The 25,691-nt window shown below is 46.8% G+C and overlaps 1 protein-coding gene across 2 annotated transcripts in view; it reads left to right on the forward strand.

The window, feature by feature from the left end:
• Positions 1 to 8,114: 8,114 nt before the first annotated feature.
• ZBP1 (Z-DNA binding protein 1) overlaps positions 8,115 to 25,691 on the forward strand; it is a 67,289-nt gene continuing 49,712 nt past the window's right edge. The window contains exons 1-3 of one of the 2 annotated variants that reach the window (XM_075347826.1): positions 8,115 to 8,176; positions 9,070 to 9,150; positions 13,103 to 13,279. In XM_075347826.1, the coding sequence (XP_075203941.1) occupies positions 8,125 to 8,176; positions 9,070 to 9,150; positions 13,103 to 13,279 (310 nt within the window). In that variant the 5' untranslated portion in view covers positions 8,115 to 8,124. Of the gene's footprint in view, positions 8,197 to 9,069; positions 9,151 to 13,102; positions 13,280 to 25,691 lie in introns of both variants that reach the window. The other variant, XM_075347827.1, reaches the window with a different exon arrangement.

Below are 25,691 nucleotides of genomic sequence, written 5' to 3' on the forward strand. Positions count from 1 at the left end.
AAATCTTGGAGAAATTCAGCTCCACATGGGCACTGCCGATCAATCTAAAGAAAACCAATGTCATGGTGTTCCAGAAGAAAAAAAGAAGATTGGACCAGCACCTTTCATTTGTCCTTAACAACTGCGCTCTTACAGGAACACATAAAAACACCTACCTGGGCCTGGAAATTCACCACTTTGGGAACTTAAAACAAGCCATAGAGACCCTGAAAAACAAGGCCTGTAAAACCTTCTATGCCATCTGAAGGACACTATCATCTGAAGCCACGAGTGAGGGTCTGGCTAAAAATCTTCTATTCCATCATTGCCCCAATCCTCCTGTACGGCAGCAAAGTCTTTGGCCCTCACACTTACCCAGATTAGTCAAGGTGGGATTCCAGCCCAACAGAAATATTCCACCTGGAATTTTGTAAGCACCTTCTCCAGGCCCATCCCCGCACTTCCAACAGTGCCTGTCGGGCTGAGTTGGATTCCCTCTACACCTAGCAGCTCTGAAGAGGGCACTATCATTTTGGGCTCACCTACAGAGTAGCAATCCAACCTCCCATCACCACAAAGCCTTGATATATGTAGGTGGTCCAGCTAATATTATTATTATTATTATTATTATTATTAATAATATTTATTAATTTATATAGCGTTATTAATTCCACAGCACTTTACATACAATGCCAACACTGTCCCCATTGGGGCTCACAATATAAATTCCCTATCTGTATGTTTTTGGATTGAGGGAGGAAATCGGAGTACCCGGAGGAAACCCACACAAACACGGGGAGAACATACAAACTCCTTGCAGATGTTGCCCTTAGTGGGACTAGAACCCAGGACTCCAGTGCTGCAAGGCTGCAGTGCTAACCACTGAGCCACCATGCTGCCCTGAACCAAGACCCCTGACACAGCTCTCCCAAACCCAACTAGACAAAATGACCAATCACAGCAGCCTGACAAAAGCCAGAATCAGGAAGATGATAGAAGAGGGCCAGGAGAGGTATGTCAGTGACTGGAGGACCGATATCAACAACTCACAGAAACTGACCATGTACCAGAGTATACAGAGAGACTACAGACTGGTCCCATATCTGGAGAAACTCCCAGACCCCAGAGACTACAGGACCCTGAACCAATATACATTCAGTGCCCACAGTCTAGTCATCGAATCCAGCAGACACAAGCAGAGCTACAAGCCCAGAGAGGACAGACTGTGCCCATACTGGGACCTGGAGGATGAAACCCACTTCCTGCTACACTGCACCAAGTCCTCAGCAGTGAGGGACACTCACTTCAGGAGACTCTCCGATCTCTTCCTGATTTCAGCTCAATGAAGGAGGAACAGAAAACATGTCCTGCTGGGTGAAGAAGAGAGTGGAGATAGCAACGCGGCATGTGAGCGAATGTCATAGACTTCGAGAAAGAACTATGATAAGTCATAGACTTCCATAGCCCCTATCCATTCTTCCTACAGTCCCCACCCTGTATGTGCCCCCATCCATCCTTCCTACAGTCGTCACCCTTGCTGTGGCCCGATCCATCCTTCCTACAATCCCCACCATGGATGTACCTGCATCCATCCTTCCTACAGTCCCTACCCTGGATGTGAAAAACACACAGTTTGTACGCTCTTCCATTCCGTTCCTGCTTCAACTCAGAGGTACATGTTGTGTGGCACGTGGCAATAGGAAAAACAAACAACCGAACATAGTTTTTTCACCAGTGATGCACCACGGACTTGAGGATTATTTAAAAATTGCGCTTGTATTAAATTACAATCATTCCATCTGTCAACAGTAACAAACCCACTCCATGAATTTTCACAGGAGATCGTCATATAGAGCTTTAATACCATGCAGCTCTAGTTCGAGCCCTTCTGATGTCCCATAAACCTAAATTCAATATACAGAAGAAAAACAAAGAATTCATACATCTCATCAATAATTAAACATCTATATATATATAATTGCCTTATTCTGTCTGTCTGTCTTGCTCCAAAATGACGTCATTACAGTGACAACCGTTGCATTGGCCGCTCGGCCTGGACCCGCCCCCTGCATGCATTGGCCGCTCTGCTCGGCCCCGCCCCCCGCACGCATTGCCCACTTGGCTCGGCCCAGCCCCACCCCCCGCACACATTGACCGCTCGGCCCCACCCCCCACACACGTTGGCCGCTCGGCCCCGCCCCCCGCACATTGCCCGGTCGGCCCCGCACACATTGGCCGCTCGGCCCCGCCCCCCGCACACGGTGACCGCTCAGCCCCGCCCCCCCACACGGTGGCCGCTCGGCCCCGCCCCCCACACACGGTGGCCTCTCGGCCCCACCCCCGCACACGGTGGCCTCTGGGCCCTGCCCCCTGCACATGCTGGCCTCTGGGCCCCACCCCCCGCACACGGTGGCCTCTCGGCCCGCCCCCCCGCATACGGTGGCCTCTCGGCCCCGCCCCCCCCGCACACGGTGGCCTCTTGGCCCCGCTCCCCGCACACGGTGGCCTCTCGGCCCCGCCCCCCGCACACGGTGGCCTCTCGGCCCCGCTCCCCGCACACGGTGGCCTCTCGGCCCCGCCCCCCGCACACGGTGGCCTCTCAGCCCCGCCCTCCCGCACACGGTGGCCTCTCAGCCCCGCCCCCCCGTACACGGTGACCTCTCGGCCCCGCCCCCCGCACACGGTGCCGCTCGGCCCCGCCTTCCGCACACATTGAGCAACTGTACACCTCCCCCCGCACACATTGGGCACCTTATACACCTCCCCCCAGGACTACTCCACCTATTAGACACCTCCCCCAGGACTACTCCACCTATGAGACACCTCACCCCAGGACTACTCCACCTATTAGACACCTCCCCCCACGACTACTCCATCTATTAGACACCTTCCCCCAGGATTACGCCACCTATTTGAAAATTCCCCTCCAGGACAACTCCACCTATTAGACTCCTCTCTCCCCAGGACTACTCCTCCTATTAGACTCCTCTCCCCCCAGGACTACTCCTATTATACTTCACACCCTACAGGACTACTCCTCCTATTATACTCCTCTCTCTACAGGACTACTACTCCTATTATACTCCTTTCCCCCCCAGGATTACTCCTGCTATTTTACTCCTCTCTCCCCAGGACTACACCTCCTATTATACTTCTCTCCCCCAGGACTACTCCTCCTATTATACTCCTCTCCCCCCAGGACTACTCCTCCTATTATCCTAATCTCCCCCCAGGACTACTCCCCATATTATCCTCCTCTCCCCCCAGGACTACTCCTCCTATTATACTCCTCTCCCCCCACCCCAGGACTACTCCTCCTATTATACTCCTCTCCCCCCAGGACTACTCTTCCTATTATACTCCTCTCCCCCCAGGACTACTCTTCCTATTATACTCCTCTCCCCCCAGGACTACTCCTCCTATTATCCTCCTCTCCCCCCAGGACTACTCCTCCTATTATACTCCTCTCTCCCCAGGACAACTCCTCCTATTATACTCCTCTCTCCCCAGGACTATTCCTCCTATTATACTCCTCTCTCCCCAGGACTACTCCTCTTATTATACTCCTCTCTCCCCAGGACTACTCCTCCTATTATACTCCTCTCCCCCCAGGACTCCTCCTCCTATTATACTTCTCTCCCCCCAGGACTACTCCTCCTATAATACTCCTCTTTCCCCAGGACTACTCCTCCTATAATACTCCTCTTTCCCCAGGACTACTCCTCCTATTATTACTCCTCACCTCCAGGACTACTTCTCCTATTATACTCCTCACCTCCAGGACTACTCCTCTTAGTATACTCCTACTCCTCCTATTATACTCCTCTCTCCCCAGGACTACTCCTGCTATTATACTCCTCTCCACCCAGGAATACTCCTATTATACTCCTCTCCCCCAGGACTACTCCTCTTATTATACTCCTCTCTCCCCAGGAATACTCCTCCTATTATACTTCTCCTATTTTAGTCCTCCTAGTCTAGTCCTCTCTGAGGGGTGTGCAGCATGGGGGATGGAGCATGATGGGGGGGGTGCGCATCATGGGGGGATGAAGCATGATGGGGGGTGCGCAGCATGGGGAGATGAAGCACGATAGGGGTGTGCAGCATGGGGGATAGAGCATGATGGGAGTGCGCAGCATGGAGGATGGAGCACAATGGGGGTGCGCAGCATGGGGGATGGAGCACAATGGGGGTGCGCAGCATGGGGGATGGAGCACAATGGGGGTGCGCAGCATGGGGGATGGAGCACAATGGGGGTTCGCAGCATGGGGGATGGAGCACAATGGGGGGTGCGCAGCATGGGGGATGGAGCACGATGGGGGTGCACACTTCCCCCAAAACACACACACACACACACCGCCACACACGCACAACACACCACACACTGGGAACCACAAACACTGCCCTACACAGACTACACACAGACAACGCCGCACACACACACACACACAACACCCAACACACAAATACCGCGGCACACACAAATATACGCACACACCGCGCAACACACACACACACTGCACAAACCATATCTCCCCCCAAAACACACACATGCACCCCACTCACACACACCCACACAAACCGCGCAACACACACAGCACCACACACACACACACACAACGCTGCAGACATACAGCGCTCCACAAACAACGCAATACACAAACAACACCGTTCTCACACACCCCCATACCCAAACAACACCCAGAACATTTACAGCGCCCTACACAAACACTTGGCAACTACACACAACAACATCTATATCTATATATATATATATATATATATATATATATATATATATATATATATATATATATATATATATATATATATATATATATATATATATATATATATATATAACAAAAATCATACATTAACTACACAATAAATTCTAGAATACCCGATGCGTTAGAATCGGGCCACCTTCTAGTCTGTCCAATAATCATACATAATTCTCAATCCAAAGTGAATTTAACATATTCAAAGAAGGGTAGTACAAGTATTTATGAACATATATCAAATTTATCATATGCGTCTTATATAAAGAAGGGAGTCCAATAAAATATTCCACAAATACCTTACTCTGCTCATATATATTTCAATACTGCCAACAAAATATATATGGTATTACCACAGCTTCCCAACAAATCCCATTATAATCTATATGTAAGTCTCATCATATTAAGGTTCACCGGAGCTAATCAAACCTAAATGAAGAAGATACTCTAATGTTACATGAGGACTGGAATGACGGGGAAAGAAAGAGAAAAAAGAATTTGAATTTTGAAATAATCCTCAAGTCTGATGTGCATCGCCGGAGAAAAAACTTTGTTCGTTTTACCCGGATGTGCCCCCATTCATCCTTCCTACAGTCCCTACACATCATCTCCACAGTGCAAGTCCCTAGTGTACTTGCTTTGGCAAAACTAATTTGTATTTGGTCATGCCAATAAAGCTTATTTGATTTGATTTATATGAATATATGTAAAAGGTTATGTTGGATGGTTTGGTAGGATAGGTTGCCCAGTAAGTGACTGTAGGGCAATTAACAGTTAAAGGGTGATTCCCATCTCCAAGATCCTATCCCAATATATAGTAGGTGTATTAATAATATTAGCACATACCTCCAATTAGAAATGTAATATAGTTCTTCTGATTCACCATGTTGCTTACCTCATGTTCAGGCCATTGCAGAACCTTAGGTATCCATTGTTATGACCACTAGCAACTAATTAACTAACTGTGTCTATATGCGTGGTCTGACACTTGGAAAATGAGATTTAATGTTGATAAATGTAAAGTAATGCACCTAGGATGGAGTAATCCTATTGCTGCATATACATTAAATGGAAGTAAACTTGGAACTACAGAACAGGAGAAGGACTTTTGGTATTCTGGTTACAAGTAAGCTGAGCAGCAGTATTAAATGTCAGGCAGCAGCTGCTAAAGCAAACAAGATTTTAGGGTGTATAAAAAGAGAGATTAGATGCCTGGGCATCCACCTCTTGGCTTTTCAATCGATGGACGGACTCAATTTCTTATTCTTCCAACTATCATTGCACTCACATGACACAGTTTGACAATTTTCTTGGTTGAGAGACCACTATCAATGAGCTGGTTGATGCTGATTCTCTTTTCTTGGGAAATCTTCTTCATAGCTGCTCCTCAATTCAAACCAGTGACCTTTCGCTTGGAAATCAACTTAATAACAAACTGAGCTATTAGAGAATGTGAGATCAGGTTGTAATTTGTAGTATACAGGAAAGAAAAAGTTTTCCTGCTACCAGGAACAAAACAGTAACAATGTAGTGACCTGACAAGAGTCTGCATAACTAATCATATGCTAAATAGTCAAATTTATGTATGGAATAGTCAAGATGATTGTCTATAAAATGAAGGTAGTTTCACACTCAATGCTGCAGTGAATGGTGAGATATGGAGCCTGAAAGTCAAGAGCTGAAAACATGGTAACTCTTTTGTTCATCAGTGTAACAGAAGAGGAAACCTCTATAAAAGGGAACCTGTCACCAGGTCTTTCCGTCATAGGCCTAAGCCACATGGCGAGAAAATCGGTGCGAGTAGAGTGCGATGAAACATCGCATTCCACTCGGACCAATTTTAGCCTGTGTGTCAGCGCACATGAGCGATTATTGTCTCAGCCCTAATCGGACCGAGAAAACAATCGCAGCATGCTGTGATTGTAATGTGAGACTCTTTTCTCTCGCATCCATTCAAGTGTATGGGGCGAGAGAAAAATCGCACTGCACTCGCAGTACACCAGTGTACTGCGCATGCAGAGCGAGAATCGCAATAGCCAGCTTTGGAGGAGAGAGGGAGTGAAATCCCTCCCTCCTCTCCTCCGTGCCGGCCCTCCCCTCCTCAGAGCTGGCCTGCCCCCCGCAGCCGAGTTACGCTCGCACAGTCGGACCTCAGTCGCATGGATACTAGCATGACACTCAGCTCCTGCTGTGCTGCCAGCGTGAGCCGAGTGTCATGCGAGCATCGCACTAGTGCGCCGTGTGGCCCCGGCCATAAACTGCGGCCATAAGCTGCGGCCAGCACCAGTGAGCCTTTATATACAGCATTCCAGAATGCACACTTTGATCTTCCTGGCTGAGGGCAGATCAAAGTACTGTAGTGTACATGAGCAGGCGGTCTTTGACCTTTCCTCATGCCTGCACATTACAGTACCTTGCTCTGCCCTCGGCAGAGCAGATCAAAAAGCACATGTGCTGGAGCACAATGGAGGCCTCTGTGTGAATGACTCAGGACACGTTATCCACACAGAACTGAGAAGGAGGACGGCAATGGAAGGAAGATAGGAGGCATCGGACCGAGAGCAGTGACACCCATCGGACCAAGGCTGCCCCCCTAGGTGAAAACTATAAAGGTATTTATTACATTCTACAGAGCGGCCTGAGCTCTTATATACAGCATTCTGGAATGCTGTATATAAGGGCTCACTAGTGGTGGCCGTAGCTCATGAGGGAAAAATCTGGTGACAGGTTCCCCCTTAAGGCTAAGTTCACACTTCTGTTTTAAATCCGTCAGGTCCATTGTTGCGACGCAACAAATGATGTGTAGTTTTTTAGATGTCAACTGACGCAACGGATGTGTTATTTCAGTAGAGCATGATGGAATCCAGCACTGGATTCCGTTGTGTGATGGATTACGGCGGAATCCAGCACCATAGACATCCATTATAGCTCTTGACGGATTGCGATGGACACCTGCCGCTTCAAAAAACGTTATATTCAGCGTTGCTCCCGCCTGACGGTCAGTGAGTAAACGACTGATCTGTCACGCGGCGGATGCAACGCAGGGCATCAGTCACAATCCGCCACTAATAGAAGCCTATGGGGAAAAAAACGGATTGCTGCAATACCTTAATTCCTCAAGGCGACGGATTGTGACTGATGCAAAACAACAGAAGTGTGAACTTAGCCTAAGAAATGGTGTCCCGTATTGCAGTAATATTTAGGCACTGTATCGGTTACACCCCTTTCTACATGATTTGATTTGCCTTCCAGTATTGGAGATACTATCTTTTTGACATGTTTCGCTCCCTGGAGTGACGTAATTAGTTTCGGTCTCTGCCCTGAGCTCAGCTGTACGTTCACTTTCAGTTTTGCTTCGTGATGAATGAGAAGAGAAACTTTGCTGCCTTCTGTCATTAATACAGGAAGAACTAAAGGTGAGGATTCTCTGCACCAGGTAAGACTGTAATGGCTTCATGCCTTCATCCACTGCATGGGCTACAGTATATGCTGCGAGTTGTAGTTCTACTGCAGCTGGGAGGCTTTTAAAACTTTTTTCATTCATTATATTGTCTCAGCCATTTCTTAGTTAGTTATGAGAACATTTGGGAGACAAACAACAAGGGCTCCTCAAGGGTATGGAGTGGACACCCAGCTTTCTAGTAGTATTAGAGGGGAGTAGAGATGATCTGATCATTTTAACATCAACGTTGTCGACTATTCCCCAAATACGAGACAAAATCAGTAAATTCTACCCAAGCTTGATCATTCATGGGTCGATCTGACAATCTCTACAGGGGTGATCACTGAATAGTTAATAGGAAAATGACAATTCTGTAATGCAGTGCTCTGGAACTGGGTCTTATTCCTCATTTTCCCTGTTAGGCCATGTGCGCACTAGAAATTGCCTTTTTCTTAAGAAAAAAATGGACCGACTGAAAGAATCCCGCTCCCGCGTTTTTGGTGCGATTGGTCGCAGATTTACCCCAGATTTACTGTGGATTTTCTGAAAGTTGGTCCCCGCAGTTTTTACCATTATCTATGGTAAAGAAGTGACATGCTCATTAATTCCACAGCGGAAAATCTGTGGGTATAAAAAAACACAGCATTTTTTAAAACCCATAGGATTTGCTGGGGAATGACTGCAGAAATATTAGACTAATTTTCTGCAGCAATTCTGCGGCAAATCCGTGGTAAATCCGCAGCGTGCGCACATGGCTTTAATTAGGGATGTCCTCTCAGGACTTTAGGAAAGCTGGGTGACAGCAGTAATGTATTTCTGATCATTGACGTACTATTCTAACAGGATTCACTTTACTTTCCAAAACAGATACAATGACAGAAAGTAATGAGACTCTGATCACAGCAGACAAACAATTACCAAAAATAGATTGCGTCCTGTCCGATCAACGTGAGTACGGTACATGTCCAGCGTGGGATTTCATATACAAAGCCAGATTTCAGTCTAAGCATTGCCTTTATACTCAGTAAAAGTTTTATTAGAGTTTATACAAAATTTTATTTATAAATTACCTCTTTTACCCTGAATTAATTAAATTTCCTAGAAACCATCAGCAAGCAGAATAGCTATTATATTTTGATTATAATTACAGTTTCTGACAGTTTCCACAACAACTTAGCTTATAACTAAACAAACTAAGGCTACTTTCACACATCCGGTTTTTGCTCTGCGGCACAATACGGCGCTCTGCAGAAAAACCGCAACCGTTTTTTTTGCCGTCGGTTGCGTTTTTTTTTTGCATAGACTTACATTAGTGCCGTATTGTGCCGCAGGGGCTTGCGTTCGGTCCGGTTTTTGCCGCATGCGGCAGATTTAGCCGATGCCGCGGCCGGATGAAACGTTGCGTGCAACGTTTTTTGCTCCGGCAAAAAAAACCCGCATTGCACCGCATCCGGCCGCTGCGGCGCATTTTTCAATGCATGCCTATGGACGCCGGATGCGGTGCGATGCGGAAAAAAACGCATCCGGCCACCGCATGCGGTTTCTTCCACTGCGCATGCTCAGTAGCGTGCCGCAACCGGAAAAAACGGACGAGCCGCATGTAAAAACTTATGCAAAGGATGCGGTGTTTTCACCGCATCCGTTGCCTAGGTTTCACAGCCGGATTGAGCCGCACGGCTCAAGCCGGATGTGTGAAAGTAGCCTAATAGAAGAGGACATCGAAGTGTTATACTGTAAGTGTATTGAGTTTATGATATTACTACATGGAACCGTCAACAAGATGCTGTTGTTGGATCTTTTAGCTCCTTGTTCTATTCACAGTAAATAAAAAAATAACAAGGAAATGTAAATGATGTACATGATGGGCACTTTTTGAGCCATGTTTCCAATATACTGTATATTTAACTGATCTGCCATGTGCAGCTTACTGACTGTTTCCACGCAAGTAAAAAATAAATGTTCTCTACCCTGAATATACATGATGGTCACTTGAGCCATTTTTCAAATACATATTTAACTGATCTGTCATGTGCAGCTTGCTGACTGTTTCCACGCCAGTAAAAAAGAAATGTTTGCTTTACCCTAAATGTACGTGCGATTGGCAGTTTTTGAGCCATTTTTTCCTATATATTTGTTTGATTCTCTTTTAGGCCTCATTCAGACGTCAGTGATTTTTCTCATGCGAGATAAAACAGTCCTAGTTTCATAAGTGATTTTGGTCAGATTTTCTTCATAGTGATTTTGGTCTGAATTTTAGAATGTTTTCTTAGATGAGGCAAAAAAGAAAAAAATTCTCTACTTTCTTCTATCTAGCGGTCAGTGTACAACAGACAGCAAGAAAGGTAATAATAAAGTCATTGTTCAGCTCACCACTCCTTGTCTTGCTCTGCAGCTCCTAGTCCAGTGCTCGGATCCAATGGTTTGGCATCCACAGGTGCAAATCAATCCAAGGAAGGGGGGGGAGGGGCAGAAAAAATCCAGCACCGAAGTAAAAATTCCTATTTATTCCAATATTTAAAACATGGATACATGTAACTGGTGTAACTGCACATGTATCCACGTTTTAATTGTTGGAATAAATAGGAATTTATACTTCGGTGCTAGATTTTTTTTCTCCCCTCCCCCCTTCCTTGGATTGAATTTACAACAGACAGCACATGCTTGGAATTCGATTTTTTTTTTTTTATGGACATATAGACTTACGTTGCAATTTTTTGATCCACCACTCGGATTAGTATCAGACATGTCATCAATTTTCATGGACCGCTCGATCTGCAAAAAAAAAAAAAAATATGTGAATGGCCACATAGCACTCACACCTAGCGTAGAATAGTATTCAAATGCAAAAACATTTGTTATGATACGTCTGAGTAGATCCTACAAGTCAAAACTCAACTTTTTATTGGGAGTGACGAAGTCTCCTTAGCCCCAAATCCTTTGGGGACACAGGACATGATCAGGTTCAATTGTTAACTGTCTGAACATTTTTTTTCCTATAGAGGCTGAAATATTGTGTCTTGCGTGCCCAGCTTAGCATGCATGGTTAAAGATGACGTCAATTACATTAAATGTTTGTTTTAATCTGGTATAAATGCCGCTCTTTCCCTGCATCCGGACATTGACATACAACTCTGAAGGTATATAACAAGGAGAAAAAAACATGAGCAAAATTGCTGAAATTCATTTGATATTTATTAGGAAAATTCAAAGTGCACAGTGCAAAAGCATAAAAAAAGTTGTAAAGCTTGAGATGGTAATACAAAAAAAGAGATCCAGGAGACATTAAAAAAATGATTGATTAATTAATTAACAAGTGTGAAAAGGTAAAGGTGAGACCATATACCCTCACTTTGACCTTTTAACATTTGTTAATTAATGAATAATTTTTGAATGTCTCCTGGATCTCTCTATATTTGCAATTTTGCATGTATTGTGGCTATTCATTGAACGGTCACTTTTCTTACTACCACTTGGTAAAAATTGTGATCATCATGAATCATCAAATTTGTCTTTGAAGGGTCATATGTGTGAGTTGTACTATATTAATATTTGCATTGCCGTAGGTCTGTACCCTATATGTCTTACCATCCCCAACCCCCTTTTTTTGTATTACCATCTCATACTTTAGAACTTTTTTTATGCTTCTGCTCTGTGCACTTTGAATTTTTCTAATAAATCTCAAATGATTTTCAGCAATATGTTTTTTTCTCCTTGTTATATATGTTCATTATGAGCTGCTGTTAACCAATTGTGGGCTCCTCCCACATTGGTGTATTATTAGAATCTATCTGATGGAATTTAGGTTTCTAACTCTGGGGATATAGTAGTATGCAACCCCCATGTAATATTATGCAGCCCCCATATTTCTCCATATAGTATTATGCACCCATTATTCCTCCATATACTGTAATATAGTTCACCCCAAATTGCTCCACATAATATAATGCAGCCTCATATTACTCCATATAGCAGTATTCAGCCCCCATATTCCTCCATATAGTGTTATCAAGCCCTCATATTCCTCCATATAGTATAATGCACCCCATATTGCTCCACATAATATAATGCAGCCTAGTATTCCTCCATATAGTGTTATGAAGCCCCCATAGTCCTCCATATAGTGTTATGCATCCCATATTACTCCATATAGTATAATACACCCAATATTCCTCCATATAATATAATGCACCCCATATTGCTCCACATAATACTATGCATCCTCATATTCCTCCATATCGTGCTATGAAGCCCCCATAGTCCTCCATACAGTATAATGCAGCCCACATATAGTATTATGTAGACCCCATATAGCATTATGCAGCCCCCAATATTGCATGTTGCAGCCCCCATATAGCATTATGCAGCCCCCATTTAGCACTATGCAGCCTCATATAGTAGTATGTACTCTCATGTAGTATACAGCCCCCATATCATGTAATGCACCCTGTTAGTTGTCTGGTCATCATGATTAAATATATATTTCTCCTCGTTCCCCCGCTGCTCCAGTCTCCTCACTGTGTCCACTGTTCTGCCGCTATGCTTACCTAAGTAGAGCAGGCGCGCAATAGTGACGTCATCGCTTTATGCTGTGACGAGCTGTCAGAGTGCCGCAGATACAGCGGGAGAATGATGAGAAAAGCAGCGCGCCACTCACTCTCTCATCATTGCTTTCAATTGTATCAGCAACTGCAATGCCGATACAATTGAAAGTGCGATCCTCGGGGAGGGGGGAGCCTGGTGCCAACGCTGACTAACAAGCCCTATAGTGATCGCGTGGCCTGCTGCCAACCCTGACACAGTCCATAGCTGTTATGTGAATTTAATGGAGATATTTAGTGCATAACACGTGGCTCCACTACATTGGTGACGTCTCAAGGAAATCTCATGTTGTTCCATTTAGAGAAGGAAATTTACCAGTATCTGGAAAGTAATGGAGAGCAGACTGCTCTGAACATTGCAAAGGCCGTAAAGAAAAAAACTGCCAAAGAGGTGAATCCAGACCTGTACAAGATGAAGGCCATGAACTTGCTGGAGCTGAATTCTAAGGTTTGGAGGATTAAAGCATTGGCCCCCAAAGGTTAGTTGTAGCCTGTAGTGTGCCATGGTCCAATTCATGTATCTGACAATTGCTGATTAACTCCATTGAAATTAATGAGTCTGGGAAGCTATACCAGTTGCAACCTGTGGACAGATGTGGTGCTGTTTATAGACTACTATTATGTGTTATTAACACACAGCTGCCTTGAGATTATCATTCTAACCATATAATCCCAGTGATCTTTATATGAATGAGATTTAAAAAAAAATAAGATATTCTTGGATTTTGAATGTAGTCTGTGTGTTGATGATACAAATAATTCAATGAGGGATGAGCTGAAGTTGACTGGACCGCCCACTAGACAGAGGTGCCCACAATACAGTGAGTTGCATTCATGGGTATCATCAGATTCATAGCAATGTAAAAATGAGAGGATTTCTCCATCCTTGATATTCAGCCGGATTCAGCCGGTTCTGTCCGGTTCTGGAGAACCGGTTGTTAAAATAGCAGCCGGTTCCCAGAACCGGCAAGAAACAGCTCTGGCGATCCGGTTCCCTGTATTCATTTGTGTTAAGGCTGCTTTACACGAGTCGATCCATCGTGCGATTTATTTTGCAAAGTCTTTTTTTTTTTTTTTGTATCGCTGATAGGTAGTTGTCCATGTGTCACACGTTGAGTGTTGTCAAACGACCACAAAGCGCTCATCGATATATTGATTGGCCATGGCGGACGTCCAAAAGGCTTCACACATGTTTTCCTTTGGTCAATCTGTCTTTTGTATGGGCGTAATTAGGCAAACTATACAGCCCTCCGTGACGTTGTCTGGATTGTTGCACGCCCTGAATTATTCTGACCTGCTCAATCCAGTTCTGCTAATGTGGTTGATTGGTTAGATCCCATATATATTGTTTCTCTTCTGCGTCTGTCTTTGTTGCCTCGTGTGTCCTTAGCATCATTCTTGTTTGTTGTTTGTGGTCTGGTTAATGTCGATTTTGATCCAAAAAGGAAAGATTGGCATATAACAACTTACCACAAAAAAGGGATAACAAGGAGTGAGGGCGGAAAATCCAGCGAACAAACAAACGTAAGAAAAATTAGGAGTAATGCACTATAAAACACTGTGCATGACGCCAAGGCTGAATGTTCACACATCATGACTACAGCTCCGTATTTTATAACAGTAATAACCAATCAAAACGCATCTGCTACAACCAATCCGATTAGATTAGGCGTGATTATTTAAAACCACAAATACGCCCTGAACGTTTAATGACGTCACAAATAACTACGAGGATGGCCGATTACACGGTGTCACACTTTGCAATGTGTCGTTCATTAAGACTAAACTGACCGATTTTATGGAATTAAACAATGAGTACACGATGGCCGAATTTCAAACGATTAGGCATCGGTTGGACTCGCAAGGAGCTGTCACATGAGGAGATGTCGTTACGAATGACGGAAGTGCGTCACAAAATCCGTGACCCCAACGATGCATCGCACAATAGATCGACTCGTGTAAAGCAGCCTTTAGTGTCTCTTTAAGACACTAGCACAAATTAATCTCCATACCTCCGCGCCGCACTTCCTGGTTCAGTGAAGCCTGTCTGCTTCCTGACCCGGCGTGCAGCGACGCACTGACGCTGCAGAGAGGTCACTGCAGTGTGAGGAGGTAGCGCCTCCTCCTGCCGTCTGTCAGCGTCACTGTGTGCAGAGAGCCGCGGAGGAGGACGGAAGACAGAGAAACAGCCCCCGGTGTTTGGAGCAGGTAAGCGCTTCTAGAGCCAAAGATACAGGGAGAGGGGCTGCATAAGAGGGCAGCTATATGGGGAGAGAGGCTACATAAGAGGGCAGCTATATGGGGAGAGAGGCTACATAAGAGGGCACTATATGGGGTGAGAGGCTACATAAGAGGGCAGCTATATGGGGAGAGAGGCTGCATAAAGATGGCAGCTATATGAGGAGAGAGGCTACATAAAGATGGCAGCTATATGGGGAGAGAGGCTGCATAAAGATGGCAGCTATATGGGGAGAGCGGCTGCATAAAGATGGCAGCTATATGGGGAGAGAGGCTGCATAAAGATGGCAGCTATATGGGGAGAGCGGCTGCATAAAGATGGCAGCTATATGGGGAGAGAGGCTGCATAAAGATGGCAGCTATATGGGGAGAGAAGCTGCATAAGAGGGCAGCTATATGGGGAAAGTGGCTGCATAAAGATGGCAGCTATATGGGGAGAGAAGCTGCATAAAGATGGCAGCTATATGGGGAGAGAGGCTGCATAAGAGGGCAGCTATATGGGGAGAGAGGCTGCATAAAGATGTCAGCTATATGGGGAGAGAGGCTGCATAAAGATGGCAGCTATATGGGGAGAGAGGCTGCATAAAGATGGCAGCTATATGGGGAGAGAGGCTGCATAAGAGGGCAGCTATATGGGGAGATGAGCAGCATAAAGATGGCAGATATATGGGGAGAGGGGCTGCTTGCATAAGAGGGCAGCTATATGGGGAAAGGAGGCCACATAAGATGGGAGCTATATGGGGAGAGGGGCTGTATAGATTTGAGCTATATGGGAAAAGGAGCACATGGGATAAGATCTGCTGGAAAAAGAAGCCATGATGGGATGGGATCTGTATGGGGAAGGTCGTCCGTTCCAATTTTAGCAGGGCTCCTTTAGTAATAATTTTTAAAAACTGTAGAAAAATCATTTAATACAATATGACTCAAAGTGACGGGAACAACTGGTGCTGGACAGGAGAGGGAAGATATAGGAGGGGAAGGAGATTTTACTTTAAATTACTTGTATTTTTTGGTTGAGGAAAGTGCGTGAAAATGGGTGTGGCTAACAAAATGGGTGTGGTTATAGAATCGGTGTGGTTTTCAACTGGGCGGAGTTTACATAGAACCTGTTGTTAAAAATTTGAATCCCACCCCTGCATAGGGAATACAGTTTACTCACTTCCTGCAGCGTTACAGGATGATCTTCCTCACCTCTCCGCCGCAATCACGTCCGACGGGGGATTTCGGCTCAGTGCGCATGACCCTGGAGTTACGGTCATGCGCACTATGAAGCTGGGTGTATGTGTCCTGCATTCAAACTGAAGTAGTGCACATGACCCAAACTCCAGGATCATGCACACTGAGCCGAAGTACCCCGTCAGACGCGATGGCAGCGGAGAGGTGAGTGAGATCATCCTGTAACGCTGCACATTCATTAGCATGATAACACACCCACATGGGCGTACTAATATGCTAATGGGAGCGACTGGTCGGGAAACTAACGCAGAGGGGACTAGTGCCCTCGCTCATTAGCATATGGTAAAAGATCTTTAGAAATACTATTTCTAAAGGTCTCTTTATCTATGCTAGTGTATACAGGGACGGTTAGGCACGGAATAGCAATATACACCCAGAACTGCTCGTGGTTCTGCGTGCATATTGGACCTGACAGTTTCCCGTTAAAAAAAAAAGACACATCAAATTTTTTTTTATGTACTAGGGGAAAAATTAATCTTTACAGACAGTCCAGGAATTTCTGGACATTTGGCCACAGTGGTGGCTGGGCTCTTCTAGCGGGGGTCTCTTAGCCACAGAAACAATGACCACAAAACTAAGGCCCTATGAGCACACTGTTTTTTTACGCGTTTTTTTTTTTTAATTTCTTGAGAAAATGGTTGTAACCTTTCTGCAGACATTACCCAGCAAAACCTATGTAAGAAAAAATTAGCTGTGCGCACACTGCCTTTTTTTCTCAAGAAAATTCTTGCAGCAGATTTTCTTAAGAAAAAAAATGAGCATGTCACTTCTTTTCTGCAGGTACCTGCGTTATTTCACTCCATTGACTGTAATGTAATCATGAAATAACAGAAGGTATTAAATTATGTGCGTTTCATTGCGTTTTCCTGCGTTATTCCCGCGTTATTTCGCGTTTTTCGGGACATAATGGTCATCACTGCCTGCATTTTGCAGGGAAGTGATATCATTATGACAGGAAAAGGAAGCTGAGCAGAGAGTAAACACACACATATCACATTCACACACAGACACAGACACAGACACACTGGATATAATACACACAGACATATCACACACAGACACAGACATATAGAATACACATAGAAATCAAAGTATATATTAAAAATAATAAACGATAAAAACGTGTGCTCCGCCGTATTTTTACCATCCAGCCAAGGTAAACACACAGCGGCAGCCCAGTATTCTCAGGCTGGGGAGGGAGAGGGCCATGGTTAATGCCTCCCTCTCCCGCAGCCAAGAATATCAGCCCGCCGCTGCCCCAAGAATGTTGCATCCATTATGCAACAGTCCCGGCGTGTTACCGACTCTTCCCGATTGCCATGAGGCAGTGGCAATCGGGATAATAACAAGTTAATGGCAGCTATGCGCTGCCACTAAGTCCAAGCTTAATCATGGCATCATCTATGAGACAGCTTTCATGATTAACCTGTAAGTAAAGTGAATAAACACACACACCGAAAAATCCTTTATTTTAAATAAAACACAAAAAAGCCCCCTCTTTCACCACTTTATTAACCCCCCCCAAACACACAACTCAGACGTAATCCACGCAGGTCCAACGACGCTTGCATCCAGCCGCGTCTGACAGTACTCAATGCAGCCTCGTTCAGTGAGCAACGCTGCAGGGGTAACTACAGGTCATTTCTCACGGTCGGTAATGTGAACACATTACCGCTCGCGAGAACTGCAGTGTGTCCTCACAGGGACTTTATCTATCAATCTTTCTATCAATCTATCCATTATCTATTTATCTATCTGTCAATCTATCTATAGATTATCTATCCATCAATCTAACTACATATTCATCTATCCATCCATCTATCTATCCATCTATCTATCTATCTATCTATCCATTCTCTATTTATCTATCTATCCATCTATTTATCTATTATCTATTTATCTATTTATCTGTCTATCTATCTATCCATTATCTATCTATCTATTCATCTATCCATCTGTCTATCCATTTATCTATCCATTATCTATTTATCTATCTATCCATCCATCTGTCTATCCATCTATCTATCTATCCATTCTCTATTTATTTATCTATCTATCTATCTATTTATCTATTATCTATTTATCTGTCTATCCATTATCTATCTATCTATCTAGCTGTCTATCCATCAATCTATCTATTGAATATCTATTATTAGTGATGAGCGAGCATGCTTGTAACTACTCGGTACTCGCACGAGTATCACTGTACTCGGGCTACTCGGCGGGTACCGAGTAATTTTGCAATACTCGTGCTTTACTCGTGGTCGTCATCCCTGCATGTTGGTGCTCTTTTGAGAGCCAGCCCTCATGCAGGGATTGGCTGGCAGACCACTGCAATGCCACAGCCCTGTTAGTTGTGGAATTGCAGTGATTGGCCGGCCCGCACAGCGTGACCGAGCCTTTATACCGGCCGGCGCGCTGTGCTCTGTACACAGCCATCTCATATTCCCTGCTTTCCACGCCCACAGGCGCCTATGATTGGTTGCAGTGAGACACGCCCCCACGCTGAGTGACAGGTGTCACACTGCACCCAATCACAGCAGCCGGTGGGCGTGTCTATACTGTGCAGTAAAATAAATAAATAATTAAAAAAAACGGCGTGCGGTCCCCCCAATTTTAATACCAGCCAGATAAAGCCATACAGCTGAAGGCTGGTATTCTCAGGATGGGGAGCCCCACGTTATGGGGAGCCCCCCACCCTAACAATATCAGTCAGCAGCTGCCCAGAATTGACGCATACATTATATGCGACAGTTCTGGGACTGTACCCGGCTCTTCCCGATTTACCCTAGTGCGTTGGCAAATCGGGGTAATAAGGAGTTAATGGCAGCCCATAGCTGCCACTAAATCCTAGATTAATCATGTCAGGCGTCTCCCCGAGATTCCTTCCATGATTAATCTGTAAATTACAGTTAAAAAACACACACACACCCGAAAAATCATTTATTAGAAATAAAAAACACTAACAAAGTCCCTCATTACCAATTTATTAACCCCGACAAACCCTCCATGTCCGGCGTACTCCACAGTCCTCCAGCGTCGTGTCCAGCTCTGCTGCATGGAGGTGACAGGAGCTGCAGAATACACCGCCGCTCCGGTCACCTCCACGCAGCTAATGAAGGGAATAGCGCGATCAGCTGCTGTCAGTCAGGTAACTCCCGGCCACCGCTGGATCCAGCGGTGGCCGCGATTAACCTCAGTGACAGCAGCTGATCGCTATACTCACCTCAGTTGGTGCATGGAGCTGACTGGAGCGGCGGTGAGTAGCGCAATCAGCTGAGCTGTCACTGAGGTTACCCGCGGCCACCGCTGCATCCACCGCTGGATCCAGGTAACCTCAGTGACAGCTCAGCTGATCGCGCTACTCATCTCATTAGCTGCGTGGAGGTGACCGGAGCGGCAGTGTATTCTGCAGCTCCTGTCACCTGCATGCAGCAGAGCTGGATGCGACGCTGGAGGACTGTGGAGTACGCCGGACATGGAGGGTTTGTCGGGGTTAATAAATTGGTAATGAGGGACTTTGTTAGTGTTTTTTATTTCTAATAAAGGATTTTTCGGGTGTGTGTGTTTTTTAACTGTAATTTACAGATTAATCATGGAAGGAATCTTGGGGAGACGCCTGACATGATTAATCTAGGATTTAGTGGCAGCTATGGGCTGCCATTAACTCCTTATTACCCCGATTTGCCAACGCACTAGGGTAAATCGGGAAGAGCCGGGTACAGTCCCAGAGCTGTCGCATATAATGTATGCGGCAATTCTGGGCAGCTGCTGACTGATATTGTTAGGGTGGGGGGCTCCCCATAACGTGGGGCTCCCCATCCTGAGAATACCAGCCTTCAGCTGTATGGCTTTATCTGGCTGGTATTAAAATTGGGGGGGACCGCACGCCGGTTTTTTTAATTATTTATTTATTTATTTTACTGCACAGTATACACACGCCCACCGGCTGCTGTGATTGGGTGCAGTGTGACACCTGTCACTCAGCGTGGGGGCGTGTCTCACTGCAACCAATCATAGGCGCCGAAAAGCAGGAAAGCAGGGAATACGAGATTGATTAATGAGCGGACGGCTTTTTCAAAAGAGGAAAAGCCGCCGGAACAGTGTGAACAGCCGTGCAGCGCCGCGCCGGAGATCGGGGAACGGTAAGTAAGAGAGAGGGGGGAGAATGACCGACAGACTGTCAGAGGGGGACAGACAAGACAAAGAGAGACAGACAGAGCGAGACCGACCGACGGGAGATAGAATGAAAAAAAAAAATGACCGACATCGTTAGTAAAAAGCACAAAACGTGCGTTTTGGACATCGGAGTGCCACATAATGTTTTACGTAAAATCTTTCATGTATTAATCTCAAAAAGTAACATACACCAGCTCTATCCCACTATTGGGTATGTGCCCTTAACATTTCCGCCATGAAAATTCATTTTGGTGTCATTTTGGAAGGTTTTCTGGTGAGTCCGTAAAAATGGCGTAAAACGCGGACAAAATTGTTCACAGCTGTGACTTTTGAGTGATAAATGCTTCAAGGGGTCTTCCCCATGCTGTTGCCATGTCATTTGAGCACTCTTCTGAGACTTTTGTGACATTTTTAGGGTTTCTACATGCTGTCGGGGGTCATTTCATAAAAATACTCGGGTCTCCCATAGGATAACATTGGGCTCGTTGCTCGGGCCGAGTACACGAGTATCTTGGGATGCTCGGCCCGAGCCTCGAGCACCCGAGCTTTTTAGTACTCGCTCATCACTATCTATTATCTATATTATTTATTGCTGTTAAAGCATTAAAAAACGCAGAGCCCAACCTGCAAAAAAATACACCAAAAACGCACCAAAACGCAGTTAAAACGCATGGATTTTTCAGTGCGTTATTGGTGCGTTTTTTAACGCAGGTGCGCTAATCCTTCACTCTCAAGAAATTTCTTAAGAAATTTCTTGAGAAAAATCCTTTTTCTTGTGCGCACATAGCCTAAGGCTCTGTGCGCACTGGGAAATGAAATTTCCTTGAGAAAATTCCGCATGCTCTCAAAGATTACCGCACCCGCGGTAAAAAACCGCGGGAAACCGCACCCGAAAACCGCATGCGGTTTGCCGCGGTTTTACCGCGGTATTATTCGCGGTATTGCCGCGGTTTTGCCGCGTGCGGGTTGGGATGTGCTTTATTGCATTCAATGCAATAAAGCACATTGAAAAAAAAAAAAAAAAGTCATTTAATTCTGAGATAGTAGATAGACAGAAGAATAGATAGAGGGATAGATAGATAGACAGACAGATAGAGGGATAGATAGAAGGATAGATAGATGACAGATCGCTGCATTTCCCACGGTCGGCAGTGAGTTCACATTACCGGCCGTGGGAAATGACCGGTAATTACCTCTGCTGTCTGCTGCTTTCATTCAGTGCTGTGTCTGTGACACATCGCGGCTGGATGTCAGCAGTGCAGGACTTGTGGATTACGCCGGAGCGGTGGATTACGCCGGAGCTTTGGTGCGGGAGGGGTTAATAAAATGGTGAACGAGGCTTGTTTGTTTTATTTAAAATAAAGGATTTTTCGGTGTCTGTGTTTTTTTCACTTTACTTACGGGTTGATCATGTCAGCTGTCACATAGACGCTGCCATGATCAAGCCTGGGGTTAATGGCGGTGGTCCCCCATCACCATTAACCCCTTGTATTACCTTGCCACCACTGCTACACGGTGGCAAGAAGAGCCGAGGACACTCCGGTAGTGCCGCATAATGCATGCGACAGTGCCGGGCAGTGGCGTAACTACCGCGGTCGCAGCGGTCGCGATCGCGACCGGGCCCGGGCGGTTTGGGGCCCGCGGGGACCCGGCAGATCAGCAGCCAGCTCCTCTCAGTGAGAGAGAAGCTGCGCTGATCTATCACAGTGCACGCACCCACTATATGACCCGCTGCCGCCCCCGACACCGGGCCCTCCTGCCCGATGTCAGCGGCGGCACCGGGGCCCCCCTCCCCCGTCACCGCGCACAGTAATAATGAAGCAAAGAGCGGCCGGCGCCGCTCTGCATCATCATTCTGCCCCTGTGCCTGTGCGGTGACGTCACTCCTGTGCGACTGCTGTGCTGAGTGCACAGAGCGCAGGGAGGGAGGACGCCGCCGACCGCAGCACCGGGAGGACGAGCAGCAGTGGAAGGAGGAGAGCAGGGACTCGGGAGTACAGCATCAGTGGAACAAGGAGACGTCAGGACAGAGCAGCAGTGGAAGGAGGAGAGCGGTGAGTACTTGGTTTTTTTTTTTATATATATATATGAGTACACGGTGGTCAGAGGCCTGGAGTGGGGAGGCTGCATTATACTGTGCATGGAGGCCTGGGGTGGGGAGGCTGCATCTGTACATGGAGGCCTGGGGTGGGGAGGCTGCCTGATACTGTATAAGGAGGCCTGGGGTGGGGAGGCTGCCTGATACTGTACAAGGAGGCCTGGGGTGGGGAGGCTGCATGATACTGTACATGGAGGCCTGGGGTGGGGAGGCTGCCTGATACTGTACAAGGAGGCCTGGGGTGGGAAGGCTGGATGATACTGTACATGGAGGCCTGGGGTGGGGAGGCTGCATCTGTACATGGAGGCCTGGGGTGGGGAGGCTGCCTGATACTGTACAAGGAGGCCTGGGGTGGGGAGGCTGCCTGATACTGTACAAGGAGGCCTGGGGTGGGGAGGCTGCATGATACTGTACATGGAGGCCTGAGGTGGGGAGGCTGCCTGATACTGTACATGGAGGCCTGGGGTGGGGAGGCTGCATGATACTGTACATGGAGGCCTGGGGTGGGGAGGCTGCCTGATACTGTACAAGGAGGCCTGGGGTGGGGAGGCTGCCTGATACTGTACATGGAGGCCTGGGGTGGGGAGGCTGCCTGATACTGTACATGGAGGCCTGGGGTGGGGAGGCTGCATGATACTGTACATGGAGGCCTGGGGTGGGGAGGCTGCCTGATACTGTACAAGGAGGCCTGGGGTGGGGAGGCTGCATGATACTGTGCATGGAGGCCTGGGGAGGCTGCATTATACTGTACATGGAGGCCTGGGGAGACTCCATTATACTGTACATGGAGGCCTGGGGAGGCTGGCAGCATTATTATACATGGAGGCCTGGGGAGGCTGGCTGCATTATTATACATGGAGGCCTGGGGAGGCTGGCTGCATTATTATACATGGAGGTCTGGGGGGGCTGGCTGCATTATTATACATGGCGGCCTGGGGAGGCTGGCTGCATTATTATACATGGAGGCCTGGGGAGGCTGGCTGCATTATTATACATGGAGGCCTGGGGAGGCTGGCTGCATTATTATACATGGAGGCCTGGGGAGGCTGGCTGCTATATTATACATGGAGGCCTGGGAGGCTGGCTGCTATATTATACATGGAGGCCTGGAGAGGTTGGCTGCATTATTATATATGGAGGCCTGGTGAGGCTGCATAATAAACATGAAGGACACCTTATACATTGAATATAGAGGTGTAATATACATAGAGGTCTATGAGGCTGCATTATACTGGAGGTCTATAGGGCTGCATTAAAATGGAGGTCGGGGGGGGCTGTATAATACAAAATGAAGGGACACCTTATACATGGAATATAGGGGTGAATTATACATGGAGGAGTATGGGGCTGCATAATACCATCTGAAGTTTTATGGGGTTGTGTTATAATACATATAGGACTATGGGGGCTGCATTATAATATATGGAGGACTATGGAGGCTACCTTATACATGGACTATGGAAGTGCATTATAAAACATGGAGGACTATGTGGTGCAGTATAATATATGGAGAACTATGGGGTGAATTTTAATACATGGAGAACTATGGGAAATGCATTATAATTGAAGGGCTACTTTATACATGGAGGATTATGGGGGTGCATTATAATATGTAGAGGGCTATGTATCTGCATTCTAATATATGAAGGGTTATGTGAGACCCTTTATACAATTATTTGGAAGACTATGTGGGGGCTGTTATAGTATTTTGAGAACTTTATACAGGGGGGACAAAGATACAAGTATGGGATGGAAATGTTTTGTGCTGAGGGAAAAAGGCTCTTTCCCTCAGCAGCCAACTTTCCCATGCTCTGCTATACATCTCTCAGCACCCAGCTTTCCCATGTTCTGCTATACATCTCTCAGCACCCAGCTTTCCCATGTTCTGATATACATCTCTCAGCACCCAGCTTTCTCATGCTCTGATATACATCTCTCAGCACCCAGCTTTCCCATGTTCTGATATACATCTCTCAGCACCCAGCTTTCCCATGCTCTGCTGTACATCTCTCAGCACACAGCTTTCCCATGCTCTGCTATACATCTCTCAGCACCCAGCTTTCCCATGCTCTGCTGTACATCTCTCAGCACCCAGCTTTCCCATGTTCTGATATACATCTCTCAGCACCCAGCTTTCCCATGCTCTGCTATACATCTCTCAGCAGCCAACTTTCCCATGCTCTGCTATACATCTCTCAGTACCCAGCTTTCCCATGCTCTGCTATACATCTCTCAGCACCCAGCTTTCCCATGTTCTGATATACATCTCTCAGCACCCAGCTTTCCCATGCTCTGCTATACATCTCTCAGCAGCCAACTTTCCCATGCTCTGCTATACATCTCTCAGCACCCAGCTTTCCCATGTTCTGATATACATCTCTCAGCACCCAGCTTTCCCATGTTCTGATATACATCTCTCAGCACCCAGCTTTCTCATGCTCTGATATGGGAAAGCTGGGTGCTGAGGACAAGATAAATATCAGAACATAGGAAGGCTGGGTGCTGATAGAGGGATTTCAGGGTGCTGTGGGTGAGAGCCAAGTGTCAGCGTCATTATCCTGTACCCCGAGTGTCAGTGTCATTATCCCTTACCCCATACCTCCCAACCGTCCCGGATACAGCGGGACTTTCACGCTTTACGTTGTTTGTCCCGTTGCCACGATCGGGACGGCCGGCTCCCGGGCTCCGCCCACCCACTCTCTCTCCGCCTCCCTGCTTTTCCCTCCTACCATCCCAGTAGACGTGGCATAACAGAGAGGAGCGCTGCCTGTGCTGCTGCTGGTACAGTAAAATCTCCCCAGCGCTGATTTCCCTCCCTCCCCCCCCCCCTCACCCCCGGCCGGAGCCTCTCTGTGCGGTCGGCCGGCCGCCTGTCTGTGCAGTCGGCCGGCCGCCTTTCTGTGCGGGCGCCCCCCGGCCGCCTGTCTGTGCGGGCGCCCCCCGGCCGCCTGTCTGTGCGGGCGCCCCCCGGCCGCCTGTCTGTGCGGGCACCCCCCGGCCGCCTGTCTGTGCGGGCGCCCCCCTGCCGCCTGTCTGTTCGGGCGCCCCCCTGCCGCCTGTCTGTGCGGGCGCCCCCCTGCCGCCTGTCTGTGAAGGCGACCGGCCACCTCACTGTGTGGGCGACCGGCCGCCTCACTGTG

Source organism: Anomaloglossus baeobatrachus, chromosome 5, assembly GCF_048569485.1.
Source record: "Anomaloglossus baeobatrachus isolate aAnoBae1 chromosome 5, aAnoBae1.hap1, whole genome shotgun sequence".
In the NCBI taxonomy this organism is placed as follows: Eukaryota; Metazoa; Chordata; class Amphibia; order Anura; family Aromobatidae; genus Anomaloglossus; species Anomaloglossus baeobatrachus.